Source organism: Torulaspora globosa, chromosome 1 (assembly GCF_014133895.1).
Source record: "Torulaspora globosa chromosome 1, complete sequence".
In the NCBI taxonomy this organism is placed as follows: Eukaryota; Fungi; Ascomycota; class Saccharomycetes; order Saccharomycetales; family Saccharomycetaceae; genus Torulaspora; species Torulaspora globosa.
In genome coordinates, this window is record NC_050727.1 from 1,286,328 (window position 1) to 1,303,736 (window position 17,409).

A 17,409-nucleotide genomic window follows, 5' to 3' on the forward strand; every position below is an offset into this window, starting at 1 on the left:
CCTGGAAGTTCGCATTCTGAGCTTTGGAAGATTCATTACACCTTTGAAACTAGGCATTGGGTTTAATTGGTAGCAATGGGTAAAGTCTCAAAGGCTACAAAGAAGTTTCAGTCGAAGCATTTGAAGCGGACGCTGGACCATCGTAGAGAGCAGAAGGAACACAGGAAAAGAAGCCAAGGGCGTCGTGGCAATAAATCAGAACAGGAGAAACAGAATGCTGCTTTGACGAAAGATGAGCAGAAGCTGAAAAAATCTGCAAAAGAGGAAGTTTTCAAAGATATGTCAGTGGAAAAACTGTTCGAAAATGGGTTCGAAGTTCCAAAAGGCGCCAAGAAGGGCAAGAGGAAGCAGAATGAGTCAGATCAAGACGATTCTTCATCTGAGGAAGAAGATATGGCACAAAACATGGCCGAGCTTTCGGAAAAGGACCCTGAATTCTACCAGTATCTGAAAGAGAATGATAAAGAATTGCTTGATTTCAAGGCTACGAATCCGCTAGACGGCATCGATGACAGTGAAAGCGAAGAAGAGGACGACAAGGATACAAAAGAGGCGGATGAAGACACTCAGGGTGCTGGAGAAACGGAAAAAATCGAGCTTACTTTGAAGTTGGTCAGGCAGTGGAAAAAACAACTGCAAGGCAATGCCAATCTGAAGCTTATCAGGAACATCGTGACTGCGTTTAAAGTGGTGGTGAACTTAAACAAGGAAGATAGCGTTGAAGAATACAAATACACTGCAACGGATGAAAAAGCGATCCACGAACTGTTATTCGTTGCCCTGAAGGACCTGCCAACAGCGATTCAAAAATTGGTTCCTTACAAAGTGGTGAAAGGCTCCAGAACGTTGCCAACTGGTTCCAATGTTTCCAAATTGTCTTCGATTATGAAATCCCACGCAAGTGCCTTGCTTGTTGTTTTGGATGATATCACCAACACTGAGACTGCCGCGCTCATTTTGCATTCTGTTGATCAGCTACTACCCTATTTCCTTTCCCACAGAAAGCTTTTGAAAGAGATCGTCAAGAGTATCGTTGGAGTATGGTCCACTACCAGGGATTTAGAGACACAAATAGCAGCGTTTGCTTTCTTACACAATGCATCGAAGGAATTCAAGAAGTCTACGCTGGAACTTGTGCTAAAAACGACTTACTCCACTTTCATCAAGAGCTGTCGTCAGACAAATATGCGTACCATGCCTTTGATAAATTTCCAAAAGAACTCAGCCGCGGAATTATTCAGCATCGACGAAACTTTGGGTTACCAGGTTGGTTTCGAATACATCAGACAGTTAGCTATTCATCTGAGGAATTCAATGAATGCTACCACGAAAAAGACCGCGAAATCCAATCCTGCAGAGGCGTACAAGATCGTCTACAACAGGCAATATTGTCATTCCCTAGACTTTTGGTCTCGTGTGCTTTCCTTGTCCTGCAATCCAGAGAAAGAGAGAAACAACGTATCCCAGTTGAGACAACTGATCTATCCATTAGTCCAAGTGACGTTGGGTACCATTAGACTGATTCCAACACCGCAGTTTTTCCCCTTGAGGTTCTATTTAATCAGATCGCTGATCAGATTGTCGCAAAATACTGGCGTCTTCATTCCTATATTCCCACTGCTATCTGAAATACTAGTATCATCTGCATTCACCAAAGTACCAAAAAAGAAAGAGAACCTGGAGGCCTTTGACTTTGACCACAACATTAAGTGTACCAAAGCCTATCTTGGAACCCGAGTCTATCACGAAGGCCTGGCCGAGCAATTCGTCGATTTGGTGGGAGAGTACTTCGTTCTTTACTGCAAGAACGTCGCTTTCCCTGAGCTTGCCAGTCCTGCTATAATTTCTCTACGTCGGTATATCAAGAGCTCAAAGAATGTCAGATATAACAAGCAACTGTCCAACATTGTCGAGAAGCTTGATCAGAACAGCTCATTCATTCAAAAGGCTAGGGCCAACGTCGAGTTCAGTCCAACTCTCAGAACTGAAGTGAACAGGTTCTTGAACGACACGCCATGGGAGAAAACACCTTTAGGGTCTTACGTTACTGTTCAACGTGAAATCAAGGAGGAGAAAGCCAGAATACTCAGAGAGAGCATGGAGGAAGAAGACAAGGAAAAGGAGATTTCCTTGAATGCCGAGAAAGATATCGAGATGTCTGACTGATAGCCCGGCTCCGTGCTTGTGATTAACCAGTATATTATGTATATTTGCCATTTAAGCTCTGGCTTCTTTTGAGCCCGCTGTCTTTCACCTTTCGAGATGGAACGGTATAGAGTCGACGATACGTACCACTTCCAGAAGAGCAAAAGTCACCGGTACCTCAAATATCAACTTTGAGTGAGCATAATCGCGATATTCAGAGGATTAGTTGAGTTTGGCCGAGTATTACTTCTATTTGACCTCGGCGGCTAATGGATGACACTACTATGGTAGACAGCTCACCTGCTGGTGTAGCAGAGAAGCCATACAAGAACAAAGCTGGTGACAGAGCTGCTTGTGCATCTACAAGTCGTCGCAGTGGCCCTCGCAAGACAGTTCAAAAGAGGGATGTCTCAGTGGAGGATCGGAAGTTGGCCACGCAAACCAGACTCTTGTTCAACGAGCTATCGCGGCAGAAAGCGTCATATAAGAAGCATATCGATCAATTGAAGCAGGCCATCAAGATTCTGGAGAGCTTTGAGACGGAAGAGCGAATCCTTGACCTTATCTCGAAATGGAGAGGAGTCTCGCAAGCTGGCATGTCGTACATGCTAAATTCTACATTGCTTAAGATTGATAAAATGGGAGGTTATGAAGAGCTATTAAGAAGAGAATGTGAAGCTGAAAAGAGAAAGATTGAATACCAGTTCAGTGACAATTTGCAGGAGGATATGGAAGCTGTCTTTGAGTCTGAGGACTTTCAAGCGCTGTCGGAGGAAATGCAACAAGAATACAGGGAGCAGATGATGGAGCAGGTCAAAGAGGCTCAAATACGCAAAGAAAAGGAGTTTGCAGAAATTGAATTAAAAATGAAACAGAGCGCAGGCCAAGAGATGTCAATGCAAGAGTTATCGAAAAGGATGAAGTTGGAATATTCGATGATTTTCCCCGATTAGTCTTGTTCCTTACGTTATTATATTGTCTGGTTGATTATATGCTTTGTAACCGAATCGTAAATAATATGTGACATGTTTGCCTTTCGTTCATATCAATCAATAAGCTGCTAAGATTACCTTTCGGGGACAAAAAGGCTACTACTGATTGAAAATTTCTTCCAACCTCAGTCTAGGAGCTATATTCATGGAAAGAAGTTCTTGGAATAAAAGCTTGGCAGCATATGGTATGGTCATCTTGTTAATATCTTCTGCGCTTTTGCAGGTAGTGCACCAACCGCTGTAACCCATCAAGCCACATTTGTTACAGACGTCTACCTCGAAAGCATCACTGCTGATCATTAACCTTTCCAAAAGTAGTTGCGACGCACCATACGCTATAACACAGTCTCTTTCCATTTCACCCAATCTTAAACCACCATCTCTGGACCTACCCTCCGTTGGTTGACGGGTCAGGACTGCTCTAGGACCTCTCGCTCTAGCATGCATTTTATCGAGCACCATGTGCTTCAGTTTTTGGTAGTAAATCGGTCCAAAAAATATGTATGCTTGTAGACATTCACCTGTGATACCAGAATATAACATATCCTTACCAGAATAGTTGAATCCATTATCAACCAATATCTTTGACATATCTTCAAGCTTGGACCCACCGAAACAGGTTCCGTACTCTAGCGAGCCGTTCAACACGCCTGCCTTACCGGATATAAGCTCTATCATTTTACCCACAGTCATACGAGACGGAAAACCATGGGGATTCATGATAATATCTGGACAAATACCTTGATCATTAAACGGCATATCCTCTTGCTTCACAATGATACCACAAACACCTTTCTGTCCATGTCTTGAAGAAAACTTATCACCTAATTCCGGCCTTCTGTTTTGTCTCAATAACACCTTAATTAGGGCTTGGTCATTGTCAGACACGGACATCATAACCTGATCAATATGAGAAGGCTCAGGCGCTCTGTAAATTACTGGAGTTTCTTTGTATTGTGATTGGGTGTTGTCGAGAACACCGTCCGATGCATTTGTCGGAATTGATTTGTTAATGTAGATTTGACCACTATCAAGCTTCATTCCGACTTCACCTAACCCATCAGGGCCCAAACATTTATGCTGCCATATGGGCTCGCCATTTTCATCAACTCGCATACCGCCAATAATATCCTGCGTGTGATTAGGATATCTCTTAAGAATAGTGGTTGTTTTCCTACGTGTCTCACATCTCCCAAAGCCTCTATCAATCGAAGACTTATTCAACACTAGCGCATCTTCAATATCATAACCTGAGTATGACATGACAGCAACAGTGGCATTCTGACCTGCTGGTAATTTATCGTAACCGATAAGTTCAATTGTTTTCGTCTTGACCATTGGTTGCTGGGGGTAAATCATCAGATATAGCAATGTATCTATCCTCTTGAATTGATTGTATGCAATGGCACCAATAGCTTGCTTACCCATCGCACATTGATATGTATTACGGGGCGACTGGTTATGGTGCGGATATGGAATTAAACCGGCAACAGCTCCCAAAACAGTGAATGGCTCTATTTCCATGTGCGTGATATTTTTTTCAATGTCCTTCTCATACAGAGCGATGAAGGAATCGTTTTCTTCATTAACATCGAGATATTCCACAAGACCGAGCTTTAAGAAGTCATCGAAGACTAGTTCGCCGCTAAGAAGCTTCTTTAAATGTTCTGCAGTTACCCTAGACTTGCCATCAGTGACAATAATCAGAGGCCTACAGATTCTACCGCCATCTGTCGCAATATGCACAGCTTTTTGGTGAGAGTTCGCATAAATTGAGATAAACTCTGAAACTTTACCGGATCTTCTAAGATTTCTGAATTGTGATAAGAACTTTGTTGGATATTTTGTTGTACCAATGAGGGTACCATTCAGGAACACCCCATAACTGCTATGCAATGACGCGCTGTCAATAAGAGAGATGTCTTCAACACCGAGGATGTAGCACAGTCTCTTTATGGGCTCTTCTTCATCGTCGGTTGTAATATGGGTCATTAATGCCAGGTTCTTTACCAAACCACATGCTTCACCTTCTGGTGTATCCGCTGTACACAACATACCAAATTGGGATGGCTGAAGAGCTCTAGGACCGGAAACTTTTCTTGACTTTTCAAATTGCGAAGAAATTCTTGTCATCATCCCCAACGCTGAAATGTACGATAACCTCGACAGGACGTGCGTAACGCCTGCACGTTCCATTTTAAATCTCTTTAAAGACCAATTACCTGTTGAGATCGCTCTGTTCAACCCGCTAGTAATGTTGTTTGAATGCACGTTGATGGATAGCAGAGCATCATATTCCATTGCCCTATTAGGTTTCTTGAGTACCTTATCTATGCTTGCTTTGAAATCGCTGTTAAATTTCTTAAACAAATCTTCGAATAACAGCGAAATCAGTTGGCCTGCCAATTCTAAACGTTTATTTCCCACGTAATCTCTATCATCAACCATTTTTGAGTTATGGGTAGCCATGACAACTCTCCTGGTCATCATTGCTATGTAGAGGGCTTTCTCTCGAAAGTCAAGAGCCTCTACGGTTAAATGAGCAATGACTGTGGTTGCGATGGCTTCGATACCTTCCTGTAAAACAGATAACTTTTGTCTTCTTACTGTCTTCACTTTGGATCCTATGTACTCTAGGGCTTGTTGCTGTGTGTACAGACCCAACCTGGCTGCTTCTTCGATGTTGACCGCGAAAATATCCTGGTAGCTACTATCGTTTCCACAGACCAATTGCATTGCCTCTAGATCGGAAACGACACCACAAGCTTTGAGCACAACCACGATGGGAACCTCTTCAGCAATGGAGTTATGCTTCAAGTATATCTTTTCATTCTTGGTCACCACATAAGTCTTGGATTTTCTTTCGTGTGTAGATGAAGTGACGGAAGCTTGCACTATTCCCTTTTTCTCATCCGCCTCCACAATGATACGATTCTTTGATAATTGTTCCTGCACCAAAATGACCTTTTCAGTACCATTGACAATGAAATATCCACCAGGATCCAGCGGACATTCGTTAAGTTTCGCCATAGTCGCTTCATCCGATTCGAACAAGATACATTTATTCGACCTCAACATCACGGGCATTCTTCCGATTTCGACGTCCTTATGCATTATAATATTTCTTCCTCTCGTATATTCGATATCAACGTAAATTGGGGCCGAATAGGTCATATCTCTCAGTCTACATTCATGTGGCGGTACTAAATAGTCCTTTGATCCGTTAGATCTCTGACCAACCCGGATATCGACGTACTTCAAATAAAATTCAGGATCAACGTCACTAAGGATCAATTGATTGGCTCGAATGATCTTCCTCAAATCCACATCCACAAAATAATTGAATGAGTCCAAGTGCTGTTTTACCAAACCTTTAACCTTCAAAAAAGCAGGCAAAAGATTCCATTTGTCCTCCGCAGTACTGATCTCGTCTGTCAACTTCTTGCCCTTATATACCGGTTTTAGCAGATCTTCAAATGTCTCATCCTTTTTGAAATGCTCGTGTTCTTCCGATTTTTTCACAGCCATGATTCCCAATCACCTCTGGGAGGACGAACTCAACTTTACCAGCACCACAAGCCCTCTATCTCGAAGAATTGAACGAATATTTGAAGTTTAGTCATTGATTTACGAGTATCTCATCGCCTAATTAGAAAATTTTTGACTAAGGTAGGCTACGTTATAAGTGATGATGATTGATCTGGAGATGATATTGTCAATTAAGAGCCATGATTGACAGAATGAGAGCATAGCTTGGGTTCATTTGCTAGTGCTGGGTGCTCTCAAGGATTCTAGTCGGTAATCCTCATCTGATTTGGTTGAGTAAGCGTCTTTACAGGGCAAATTTTTGCAAAATGAGTACCAATAACTTACTGAAAAGCTCGGTCAATCAATACCTGGAGGAACTTCCGCAGCAGATTCAAAGCAGATTATATCAGTCGCCAGCAACATGCTTAGCAATCTACAGGCTACTTCCGCAGCTGGCGAAGTTCTTCATAATGTCTATGGTATTCACTGAAAGTGAAATATCCTTACGAGACTTGGATAGATGGGTTAAAGCCAGCGGTAAGAATCAATTCCAGGAGGCTATCAAATCGATGAAGTCGCTACACTTACTTATCCCGGTGCGTTCTAATGGACCGATGATGATCAACTTGAATCAGACATTCAGGGAAAGTTTCAAGAACGCCCTAACAGGTGGTAAAGTAAACAACTCGTTCGGGATTGTTGTAGACGAGGCAGATGATGTTGTAACCACAGGGATGCTCGATAGCTATTCTGCCGATAAATGGGAAACAATTCTGCATTTTATGGTGGGAACTCCGTTAACCAATATTCCATCGAGCAACGTCTTGAACTTGCTGAAACATAGTAAGCTAATGGAAGAAGTGAGCACTACGGGCGAGTTCAAAATCACTAATGAAGGCTTTCAGTTTCTGCTGCAGGAAGTTAATTCGCAGATATGGACGCTCCTGCTGCAGTATCTGAAGATGACAGAAACTTTGCAAATGGATCCTGTTGAGGTCCTTAACTTTATCTTCATGCTGGGAGCGCTCGAGTTTGGTAAGCCTTATAGCATGGATGGACTGAGCGAGACCCAAAAATTGATGTCAAAAGATATGAGGGACTACGGGCTGGTATTCCAGAAAAGTTCAAACTCCAACGTTTTTTACCCCACCAGATTAGCTACAATGCTGACATCTGATGCCAAGAGTATACGAGGTGCCTCTGGTGCTATGGACAGTGTATTAAAGCAAAATAAAGACGAAAAATCAGGCAAGACGGTTGGCGATATTGACAACGACGATCAACTGGGAGCAAACGGTCAATACACCCAGGACGGTGCGCTTATCGTTGAGACTAATTTCAAACTGTACTCATATTCCAACTCACCTCTGCAGATAGCAATTCTCAGTCTATTTGTTCACTTAAGATCCAGATTCAGCAATATGATTACGGGCCAAATCACAAGGGAATCCATCAGAAGAGCCCTAATGAACGGAATCACTGCAGATCAGATTATAGCCTACCTACAAACACATGCCCATCCACAGATGAGGCGGCTGGCGGAAGAGAAGCTGGAAAAGAAACTAGAGCTTGACGCGAACTGCAAAGATTCACTACAAATACTTCCTCCAACGGTAGTTGATCAAATTAAACTTTGGCAATTGGAGCTCGACAGAATTATATGCTACGAAGGATCGCTCTACTCCGATTTCGAGAGCCACCAAGAGTATCATTTGCTTAGTACATATGCCCAAGATATCGGTGTCCTGTTGTGGAAAGATGACAGAAAGAAGAACTTTTTCGTTTCAAAAGAAGGCAATTCCCAGGTTCTCGATTATGCCAAGAGGAAGCTCAAGAAGAAACAAAGCGGAACTTGATCAGCACATCGCTCACTGTGGAAACTTCAATAAATCCCTATAGCATTTCAGAAAAGTCTCGATTCTTATAGTCGCCATGGCAACCTTTTCTTCTTAATTTCTTTGTTGTCGTTCTGCCTTTTTTCAGGGGATAAACTTATAGATATAAACCTAGATGAACCTGCGCTACAATGCAAGAAAGAAAATAGAATACGGGAAGTATCGTCCGCTTGTCATATCCGAGGATGTATATTAAGAATCTTGTACCCTTTCTTCAATCTTCTGCCAAAGTTTGGAAGCTCAATGGCGGAGATGAAGCCTATCCGCCGCAATGTCCTATTGACTTACCTTTAAGTTGCCAAAATCATACAGCAATTGAGGACACCTGTTGTTTTGAGTATCCTGGCGGCATTTTCCTGCAATCACAACTTTGGGATTATATTCCTTCACGCTCTGGAATGGACGATGAGGAGTTGGAGAAGCAGTTGGGACCACTAGATTCCTTCACCATCCATGGATTGTGGCCTGACAACTGTGGAGGAGGTTTTGAGCAATTTTGCGACGATTCTTTGGCAATCGATGACGTGTACTATCTGCTGAATTCCGAACAGTTTAACGATGACAAAAGAAAACTCGAGATACCTGGTAGGGAGCTACTTAAAGAAATGAGTAGGTTATGGAAAAGTAATAATGGCGATGATGAATCGCTGTGGATCCACGAATACAACAAACACGGCACCTGTATCAAGACAATTAGACCAAAGTGTTACTCACGCTGGGGAAACAGGGAAATGGTTGTATCAGATGTAGATTATAAAAAGCAATCGGTGTACGACTATTTCCGAGTGGCATACAACACTTATAAGCGGCTGAACACCACTGAGATCTTGAAGGAGCATGGAATTGTACCTAGTTTGACGAAGACTTACACTAGGCACGAAATCCAGTCAGCATTGAACAGCGGTTTCAACAATCAAAATGTTCACTTTGCATGCGATAACCATCATTCTCTCAAAGAAGTTTGGTACTACCATCTGTTGCAAGGATCTTTACTCAGCGAAGACCTCGTGCCAGTTGGATACCTCGGCAACGGCAACTCCAAATGCCCTGAGAAGGGTATCAAATTCTACCCCAAGGGCTACATGCCATCCAAGAAGGGCGGAGAGGGCCCCAAAGGCCCTCTTTACAGAGGTATAATCAGGGTGAGTGGGTACGAAGGATTCCTGATCAGAAACGGACATTGGATGATCAAGGGCACGCCTGCTAATTTTAAATTAGTTGAAGCACCTTTCGGTGGCTTTTACTTAGTGTCCCGCAACGGCTATTGTGGACTGACCGAGACCGGCTTGCTTACATGCAATAAACATATCGGCAATGCAGGCCAATTCGAGTACGATGCCGATAAAGGCTACTTAGGCTATTCTGGATCTTTCGAATGGGGTGCGACCGTTTTGCCACACGGAAACGTTCAGAGTTTTGTGTACCTAGGGGACGCCGCTGCAAAACCCTACCAATTCAAACTGAAATTTATCAGACACTAGTTAAAAGCACTACTTGGGCTTGGATATTTGGATCAATCTCATAGTATTGTCCTCGAGGGGCGGAGAATATGCCGATGGCGAGAAGCTTCGCGTTTGAGTTCTTTGCGGCGGCACAGCCGGCGTAGCATGTGCCTGCGGAGACACGCTCTCATGGTAGTTAAAGAAATTGCTTTCCAGAAAGGAAACCTGCGATTGTAAGTTCAAAATCTTATTCTGTAGCTCCGCCGTCATTCTTTTCTGTATCAACAATTCGTTCGTCGTTTGTCTTATCAGCTGTTGTTGTTCTATTGTCAATCTCTTGAGAGATCGCACTTCGTTCAGCAACACGAGATCATCCGCCGTTGGACCTCTAGCAGCAGGAGCGCCGTCGCGGACCCCAATACTAGAATTTCTGAAAGCCCCGACTGGATCTAAATCCTTCAGAGCCGGAGAAAAGTTTTTAGTCGTTGGACGCTCTTCATTCTGCTTCTTCATCAACTCCTGTAGGTTCTTTTTCGAAGCTAAATACTGCTCGCGGATTCTCTGCAAAGTGTCATCAACCTCTTGCTTCTCAAAGAACTCCCTCGTCAAGTTTGAATCGCCGGCCATTTCCGACTCCAATTGGCTTGCTATTCCCCTGCTAGACGGTAGGTTTACTCTTCTTATAGGTGGGCTTTGTGCTTACGCGCTTACATTTTGTCGCGTCTCTATTACCCGTCGCCACCTCGTCAGTCAAAACAAACCACTTTAAGACCACTTTCAAGAAGAACAAGACAACACAGAAGGTCCCTAGACGGCTTTGAGATCCGCCATGAGCCGTTCCACGCTGCGGGAAAGTCACACAGGCCAAGCAATCGCCAGGAATGCCCGCTTTCACCTTGGTGTACTTAGAAGGGAATAGCCGCCGAGCTCGCTTCCGCGCCAAAACCCAAATGGCTTGGCTCTACCAGCGGTACTATTGTTCAACAAGACATCCGACGTTAGGGAGTCCGAAAAGGTTGCGTTTCATCGGGTCGACGGTAAGCTCGACAAGACAAAAATAGCCGCCAGGCTGTCACGAGGAGCGTGGGGACCAAACTGGGGTCCCCAGCCTAGATGGATCATCTTGGCGGCTAATAACGAACAGCCCGATGTCCGGGTTTCAATGTGAGAATCCCTTCTCAAAGGGCTAGGCTTAAGCTAGCCAGAGGGCTTCGGCCTGTTCACGTGAAGAAAACACAAAAATAGTACGGTGGCCAAGTTGAAGTGAGCGAGAAGCCCGAAGTCTAGAACGACCCCGTTCCGTACGATCTTCCGCAGCAAAAGTGAAAAAGTGAGCCAAGTGAAAGGACTAGTGACAAACCCAGGCTGTGACTGACCAGTGTGGGTGGCTGTCCGCCGAGATCTCCCTGAAACTCGAGTTAGAGGCGAACGTTTAAGATAGATCCGAGGAGGAAAAGCAGCATCTTGGGAGTTACTTGGAAGCGAAACTGATCAGTGGACCGAGTCATCGCTAGTGAATCTGATGAATTTAGGAATTTTCAGAAGTAAAGTGTTTCAGAGGTCTTAAATTTGGTAGAAAAGAAACATATACTTGAATGGTGATCAACTCCGGAGGAACTGCTAGCACTGGTTCAGCGTCAGCTACGACTTCGAGTTCAATCCCTGAGAAGGCTCCAGTATTATCCAGCGCGAGCGTTTCGAGCAGCACAATGAATCTTTATTCCAAACCGCCGTTTCTCACACTGCAACACGTTGCGTCTGCGCCATCTGTCAACCATTTGCAGAATCGCGCCGTTTTGCCATCTGCGAGAGATTTTGTTGACCTCACTACGTCGAAAGAGTACCATATTGACGGACTTCAAGAATGCTTCGATATTAGAGATGTCAAGAGTCGGTCTGAAGATTCCGCAAACGATGACAACACTATGCTGATATTTGATTTAACGACTAGTGGGTGTTTGCTCTCGTCCAGCGATTCGAACACGACCGTTAGAAGTACTCACGCCGATAATGGAGAAGCTTTAAGCAAGGATATTTATCGTGTGCATTTGTCGTTGCCCAGCACTTTGGTCAAAAGACCAAAGTATCATTTCGAGAAGTTGCTTCAATCAGTTATAGATGACTCAAAAAGATTGAAGCTGATGAGTCTGATCGATAATTGCAGTACGTTTCTATTCTACGATGGTTGTAGTAGGATGAACCACTGTTTGGTCTCGACCTACTGGTTGGTCAAGAAGTTCAATTATTTCTTGTACAATGAATTGTGCAAGAAAAACGTCAAACTGTACATTTTGGAGAAAATGGAGAGAAGTGGTTGTGATTTTGAAAATGCTTCCTTGAAGGATACTGTTGATGTCCCGCCAAACAGCACCGAAGCGAATGCTGAATACCGGAAATCGCAGGGCCAGGGTGGGCAAAAGAAACTCAATCTCACGATCAAAATGTTACCTAAGGCAACTGATAAAATGTTCATACAATCGATCAAGAAGGATACTATTCATTATTCACCGACCTCGCTGAGGAAGTTTTTCAGTCTTCACATACCTGATGAGCTGGAGGACAATGATCCTCTATTGCCAAAGTGGCTGAGGCCGTTCTCAAAGAGAGAAGCAGGCGATAAAATTCTACAAAAGCTGCTTGAAAATTTCGAATTCCTGGAAAGTTTGGAATTGAAACGACTTGAAAGAGGTCTGACAACTAATGATAATACTCAAGGGGCGCGTAAGATTCAAGATTCCAACTCGTATCACAAGATTTACTCGCTTGCTAACCTGCAGAAAGAGTTTAGAGGAAAGACTAGCACAAGCAGCATCAAGTCAAAATCGTCATCGCCTTGTCTGTCAGAAGCAAGTCTGAAGATAACTATACCAAATCCGCAGGTGACTTTAGGCAATGGAGGTATGAAACCGGGTGAAATAATCACAAGCTCCTCTTCACCAAATTCTTCCGTATCTTCTCATTTAGATTCCGATGGTGAATCATTGCTCACACCGATGGGAAACTACGCCATGTCTCACGGAATTCAATCATTTTCGAAGAATAGATATTCAAATATTCTGCCATATGAGCATTCAAGAGTTAAATTGCAACCCTCCCCAATTCATGGACCACCTAACTCTCTTGATTCCTCGCCTGCACTTGGTCAAGCGGATAGTACAACTGATACACCATCTGAAAATGCATTGCAAAGAAAAAGGAGAAATTCTAACTCTTCTTACTTCAATCAAAAACATTCCGACGCATACTGTCTCAGACATAATGAGAATCAAGACACTGTGGGGACTGATTCCAAAGAAAACTTCAATGACTATTTCAACGCTAACTACTTAAATCTGCCACAGATAAACTCAGAGCTTAACTATATCGCGACGCAGGCACCATTGCCATCAACTATTGACGATTTTTGGAAAGTAATTTCGGCTAATAAGGTTAAAGTTATAATTTCGTTGAACTCAAATGATGAGTTATTTTTAAGAAAATGGGATATCTACTGGAACAATGATAGATCCGAACAGAAATATCAGATTGACATTACTGAAACTTTTGAAAACTGCTGCAATGTCGACGGATGTATTTTGCGAATATTCTCCTTCTATAAGAACAACCGAGGAAAAAGTGACTCTGAAAAATTGACAGTTTACCAATTACAATATACTAAATGGTTGGACTCTTGCGGTGTCGTCATGCAAGATATCTTGAGTCTTTACACAATAAAGAACATGTTGTTAAACAAACCCTCCATGATCTTGTCTGATTTGCGCGCAGGGAAGGCCAAAGAGGCGACGATGTATGCAGAAGATGCTTGGTCCGAGAAAGCTAGTAAGACCACGGGCATCCAAAAGCAACCACCCTTATTAGTTCACTGTTCGGCAGGTTGTGGCAGAACAGGAGTCTACATAACATTAGACTTCCTTCTGAATGTTTTAACGAGTCCGGCCAAATCTTCAAATAGGATAGACGTCTGGAACATGTCAGAGGATCTCATTTTCATCATTGTGAATGAACTAAGGAAACAGAGGATTTCTATGGTACAAAACTTGACTCAATACATCACTTGCTATGAGTCACTTCTTCAATATTTTGCATTAGAGAAGCAGAAAGGAACGGGAAAATCTGAGGTATAGGGAACATAGGCATGCGAATATATACATATACATAAAAACATGTATATTTCGAATCGTATTAAGGATTGAGTAGCCAGTCAACCAGAAAGGAGGTCAATCACCACTTGAATTTATGGTGAGGAATAGACCTAGATTTTCGAGAAGCTTGGGATCCACATTGCTCATAAGATCTTCATATTGAGAGCCAAGATTCTGCTTCAGGAATTGCAAAGTGCGGTTGATGAACTCCTTTAAGCTAATATTATGAGCAGGGTCATTATTCTTGCCGAGGTTATGATATCTCAATTGTTCTGCTGTCAAAGGATGGAAGTCAATAGATTGTGGCGTTACTAGATCGTTTATATGATATTTCTCACAATCGCCGCCACTAGATTCATTAATTTCTTCTAGCATTTCGACCCAGATTGAAGCAATCATTTGAAAGTCTGATAAAACTGATATCAGACCCGTCCTTAATAGGCTGGATATTCCCAAAATATGCACTTTCTTATTCTTGGGATCGTAGAGATCCTTAAAGTCAGAAATCCAGATTGACAACAATTTGCTCACGGTTTGCTCAAATGACATTTCGCGATATATCGAAAGCCTATCATTAGCTGGGAACTCTTGGACTTCTTTTAGAGTTGGTAGTGCTTGATGATACGATGATAATACACTCATTAAAGCTTCCGGACGGACATAAGCAATTCTGGCAACAATTTGAATCACTTGAACTCGTTGATACCCAGATAAGGCATTCTCCTTGAAAATGCTGTCAAATATTGACTTCATAACGTTGGTAGAAGAAAAATTGTTCAAAAGTAACTCTTCGTTATCGGCTTCATCTGCAAGTACCAGGATCTCCCAAATTTCTAGACATAAATGGAACGAGTCGTCTCTCAATTTAAGGAGATAAGTGGATACATTGGCGAAAATCTGAGAAAAGGTGGGACAGGAAAAAAACTCTTCGGTGCTGAGTAGCAGCGCATAGCTCTTGACTATCTCAAGTAAAGTGGGCAAAATCTCTGTATGTGCTTCGACTCCATACTCCAGAAATGGTAGCAGTTGATAAAATTCTGGGTCCAGCTTTTTGTCTTGATTGGAAAAATTTTGTAGCAGAGCACCCCAAAGCTCGTAACCGTCCTCGTTCAATAAATGGTAATGTTCGGAAGAGGGCTTACAAGATTCGGCTACCACCGGTAAAGCGATAGACCATGTCAGATGAGATTGAGGGCCTAAAGATGCAACAAGGTGTCTCAACAATCTAATCAATGCATTCGATAAAATTGCCTCCGATGAGTTCGTCGTTGAAATTTCCCATAATTTTGGAACCATCTGTAAAATTTCAATCAGTAGATCATTGCTTAGCAACGGTTTGGTTTGAATAATGATGTCGCTTAATGTATGTAGAATGTAAAGTCGGGTTTCAGTGAGGGACATAGACGGTAATAGTTTTCGCAGCAAAATGGTAACTGTGTCGACCAAAAAAGGTTGGAAAGTGTCTTTGTTAAAATTCCAGTCATCAATCATAGTCCTCAAGGACTTCACACAAGTCAACAAGACAACCTTGTCATTTTCGTTCATCAAAAGGTTGGAAAAAAACCCATAGCAAAGTTTTTTGCTTTCCTCTGAACATTTTATGGTGCACCACTCATTGATTATTAAGCAAACACGTCTCTTAATGATCTTTAGTTGATCCTGCGAAGCAGTCATGGATGTGGCCTCGGGCAAAAACACTTGGACTAGTAATCTATCAAAATCAACTAGTTCACTGACTGCAGGAGCGCTTAATTGGAAGCTGGCATAAATTGCATCCTTGGTTATGAGATCTTCAAGAGAATCGGATAGCGCTACTGCCTCGTTTTCAATTTTGTTTAGAAGATAAGGCACGAGTAACTCAGGGAAGGTGTTGATGAGATCTTGGAAGAAATTCTCCGCGCATGGTCTGATCTGGTATTCATAGCTTGTCGTAATCTGCTCGTTAATCCATTCCTCAGGATCGAGAAACCACGTCTCTAGGTCGCATGGACGTAGTTTCAAATACCATCTCATCAACGTATCGACAAGATTAGTCACAAGTTGTTCATTCAAAAATTCAGCGGAAATCCTCTTGATGGACTCATCAATGCTAATTTTATCGCTTCTAGCCTTTAAGATGACAGCGCCTTTTTTGTTTATGAAGTTAAAGACTCTCTTTAAAATCAATAGGCTTCTAATAGCAGTCTGCTCCCAGAAATCACCATTTTCGTCGGACTTCTCGTTGTAAACAGTTGAGGCCTGCTCGAATAGCAAACGGGTATATGAGACTAAGATTTGCGTGGAACACGGTAATAGGATGAAACTAGCCGGCGAGTTGGTAATTAACGTGTAGTGCAATTTCCCGTAACACTTTATGAATTTCTCATATATATCGAACTTTGAAAAGTGCTGTTGATGTGCAAGGAGCAAATCAAAATGTGAAACGGTTACCTTCATGAATTCGCAGACTGATTCATCTTTATGTGGACGTTCATATCCATCTGTGATTATTCGCCTCAGTACTTTAAGTGCCAGGTATGAAATCTGCAACCTAGTCAGTTTATCTTCAGTGAGAGCCGACGACGTCGACCAATTCTCGAAAGAGTCCAAGTAGATCCGAACCACCAGAGGAAAGATCAACGGAACCTTGCTTTGCATGGCTGGTCTGCATCTTCCGATCCTAGCGGAGCCAAGAGTCTTGATAATTTGGTTCACATGCATCAGTATATTGTAAACTCTCACGGTATCACGGATTATGTGTTCATTGGACAGCAGTCGTTCTAGTTCTTCGAAAAGAGTAGGCCAATCGACAGGGAAGTCCAAACGTGCAATTTTAGCAGCCGCTTGAGCGTTCTGAATGCAAAGTTGGTTGTTTTGCTCCTCGATCAGATCAAAAAGTCGACCACGGATCGACCTCTTCTCATCCTTACTGATCGCATTGACTCTGGTAGATCTCCAGAACCTTTCAATTCCATTTTTGAACTGAATAACGGAGAGCCATCTGATTTGCAAAGACTTCGACAAATCTAAGTATATCGATTGCAACAGAAAGTGAAGTCCAGGCTGTGACTGCCACTCCTTCAATTGCTGCTCCGCTGCTTTTTGAACGTTTGATCCAATGTGCTGGGGATCGCTCACCTGTTGCAGGGTCTCCAAAAGATTAAACTCATTCAATGAACTGTCGCTCGACATTGTTCTTGTCCTTGCAACACCGCTTTAAATGAAATGCTCCTTGAGAAGCCTGGTAAATTACAGAGAACAGAGTAGATATGAATGACACGAGCTG

The 17,409-nt window shown here is 42.7% G+C and overlaps 8 protein-coding genes across 8 annotated transcripts; 5 read left to right on the forward strand and 3 right to left on the reverse strand.

The window, feature by feature from the left end:
- Window positions 1–75: 75 nt before the first annotated feature.
- Window positions 76–2,166, forward strand: NOC2 (mRNA-binding ribosome synthesis protein NOC2; the record flags this gene model as incomplete). Its single annotated transcript, XM_037281683.1, has 1 exon — window positions 76–2,166. One exon carries the CDS (start codon window positions 76–78, stop codon window positions 2,164–2,166), a length of 2,091 nt encoding a protein of 696 aa, XP_037137578.1.
- A 248-nt stretch (window positions 2,167–2,414) lies between these two features.
- Window positions 2,415–3,098, forward strand: MEI5 (Mei5p; the record flags this gene model as incomplete). Its single annotated transcript, XM_037281684.1, has 1 exon — window positions 2,415–3,098. The coding sequence occupies one exon, from the start codon at window positions 2,415–2,417 to the stop codon at window positions 3,096–3,098; it is 684 nt and encodes a 227-aa protein (XP_037137579.1).
- Window positions 3,099–3,236: 138 nt separating this feature from the next.
- RET1 (DNA-directed RNA polymerase III core subunit RET1) lies at window positions 3,237–6,665 on the reverse strand (the record flags this gene model as incomplete). The annotated part of the gene is made up of 1 exon (XM_037281685.1): window positions 3,237–6,665. The coding sequence occupies one exon, from the start codon at window positions 6,663–6,665 to the stop codon at window positions 3,237–3,239; it is 3,429 nt and encodes a 1,142-aa protein (XP_037137580.1).
- A 326-nt stretch (window positions 6,666–6,991) lies between these two features.
- On the forward strand, window positions 6,992–8,521 carry TFB2 (TFIIH/NER complex subunit TFB2; the record flags this gene model as incomplete). The annotated part of the gene is made up of 1 exon (XM_037281686.1): window positions 6,992–8,521. The coding sequence occupies one exon, from the start codon at window positions 6,992–6,994 to the stop codon at window positions 8,519–8,521; it is 1,530 nt and encodes a 509-aa protein (XP_037137581.1).
- Window positions 8,522–8,745: 224 nt separating this feature from the next.
- On the forward strand, window positions 8,746–10,041 carry RNY1 (ribonuclease T2; the record flags this gene model as incomplete). Its single annotated transcript, XM_037281687.1, has 1 exon — window positions 8,746–10,041. The coding sequence occupies one exon, from the start codon at window positions 8,746–8,748 to the stop codon at window positions 10,039–10,041; it is 1,296 nt and encodes a 431-aa protein (XP_037137582.1).
- A 9-nt stretch (window positions 10,042–10,050) lies between these two features.
- Window positions 10,051–10,629, reverse strand: HG536_0A07230 (uncharacterized protein; the record flags this gene model as incomplete). Its single annotated transcript, XM_037281688.1, has 1 exon — window positions 10,051–10,629. One exon carries the CDS (start codon window positions 10,627–10,629, stop codon window positions 10,051–10,053), a length of 579 nt encoding a protein of 192 aa, XP_037137583.1.
- A 968-nt stretch (window positions 10,630–11,597) lies between these two features.
- PTP2 (tyrosine protein phosphatase PTP2) lies at window positions 11,598–14,126 on the forward strand (the record flags this gene model as incomplete). Its single annotated transcript, XM_037281689.1, has 1 exon — window positions 11,598–14,126. One exon carries the CDS (start codon window positions 11,598–11,600, stop codon window positions 14,124–14,126), a length of 2,529 nt encoding a protein of 842 aa, XP_037137584.1.
- A 93-nt stretch (window positions 14,127–14,219) lies between these two features.
- KAP120 (karyopherin KAP120) lies at window positions 14,220–17,315 on the reverse strand (the record flags this gene model as incomplete). The annotated part of the gene is made up of 1 exon (XM_037281690.1): window positions 14,220–17,315. The coding sequence occupies one exon, from the start codon at window positions 17,313–17,315 to the stop codon at window positions 14,220–14,222; it is 3,096 nt and encodes a 1,031-aa protein (XP_037137585.1).
- Window positions 17,316–17,409: the final 94 nt, after the last annotated feature.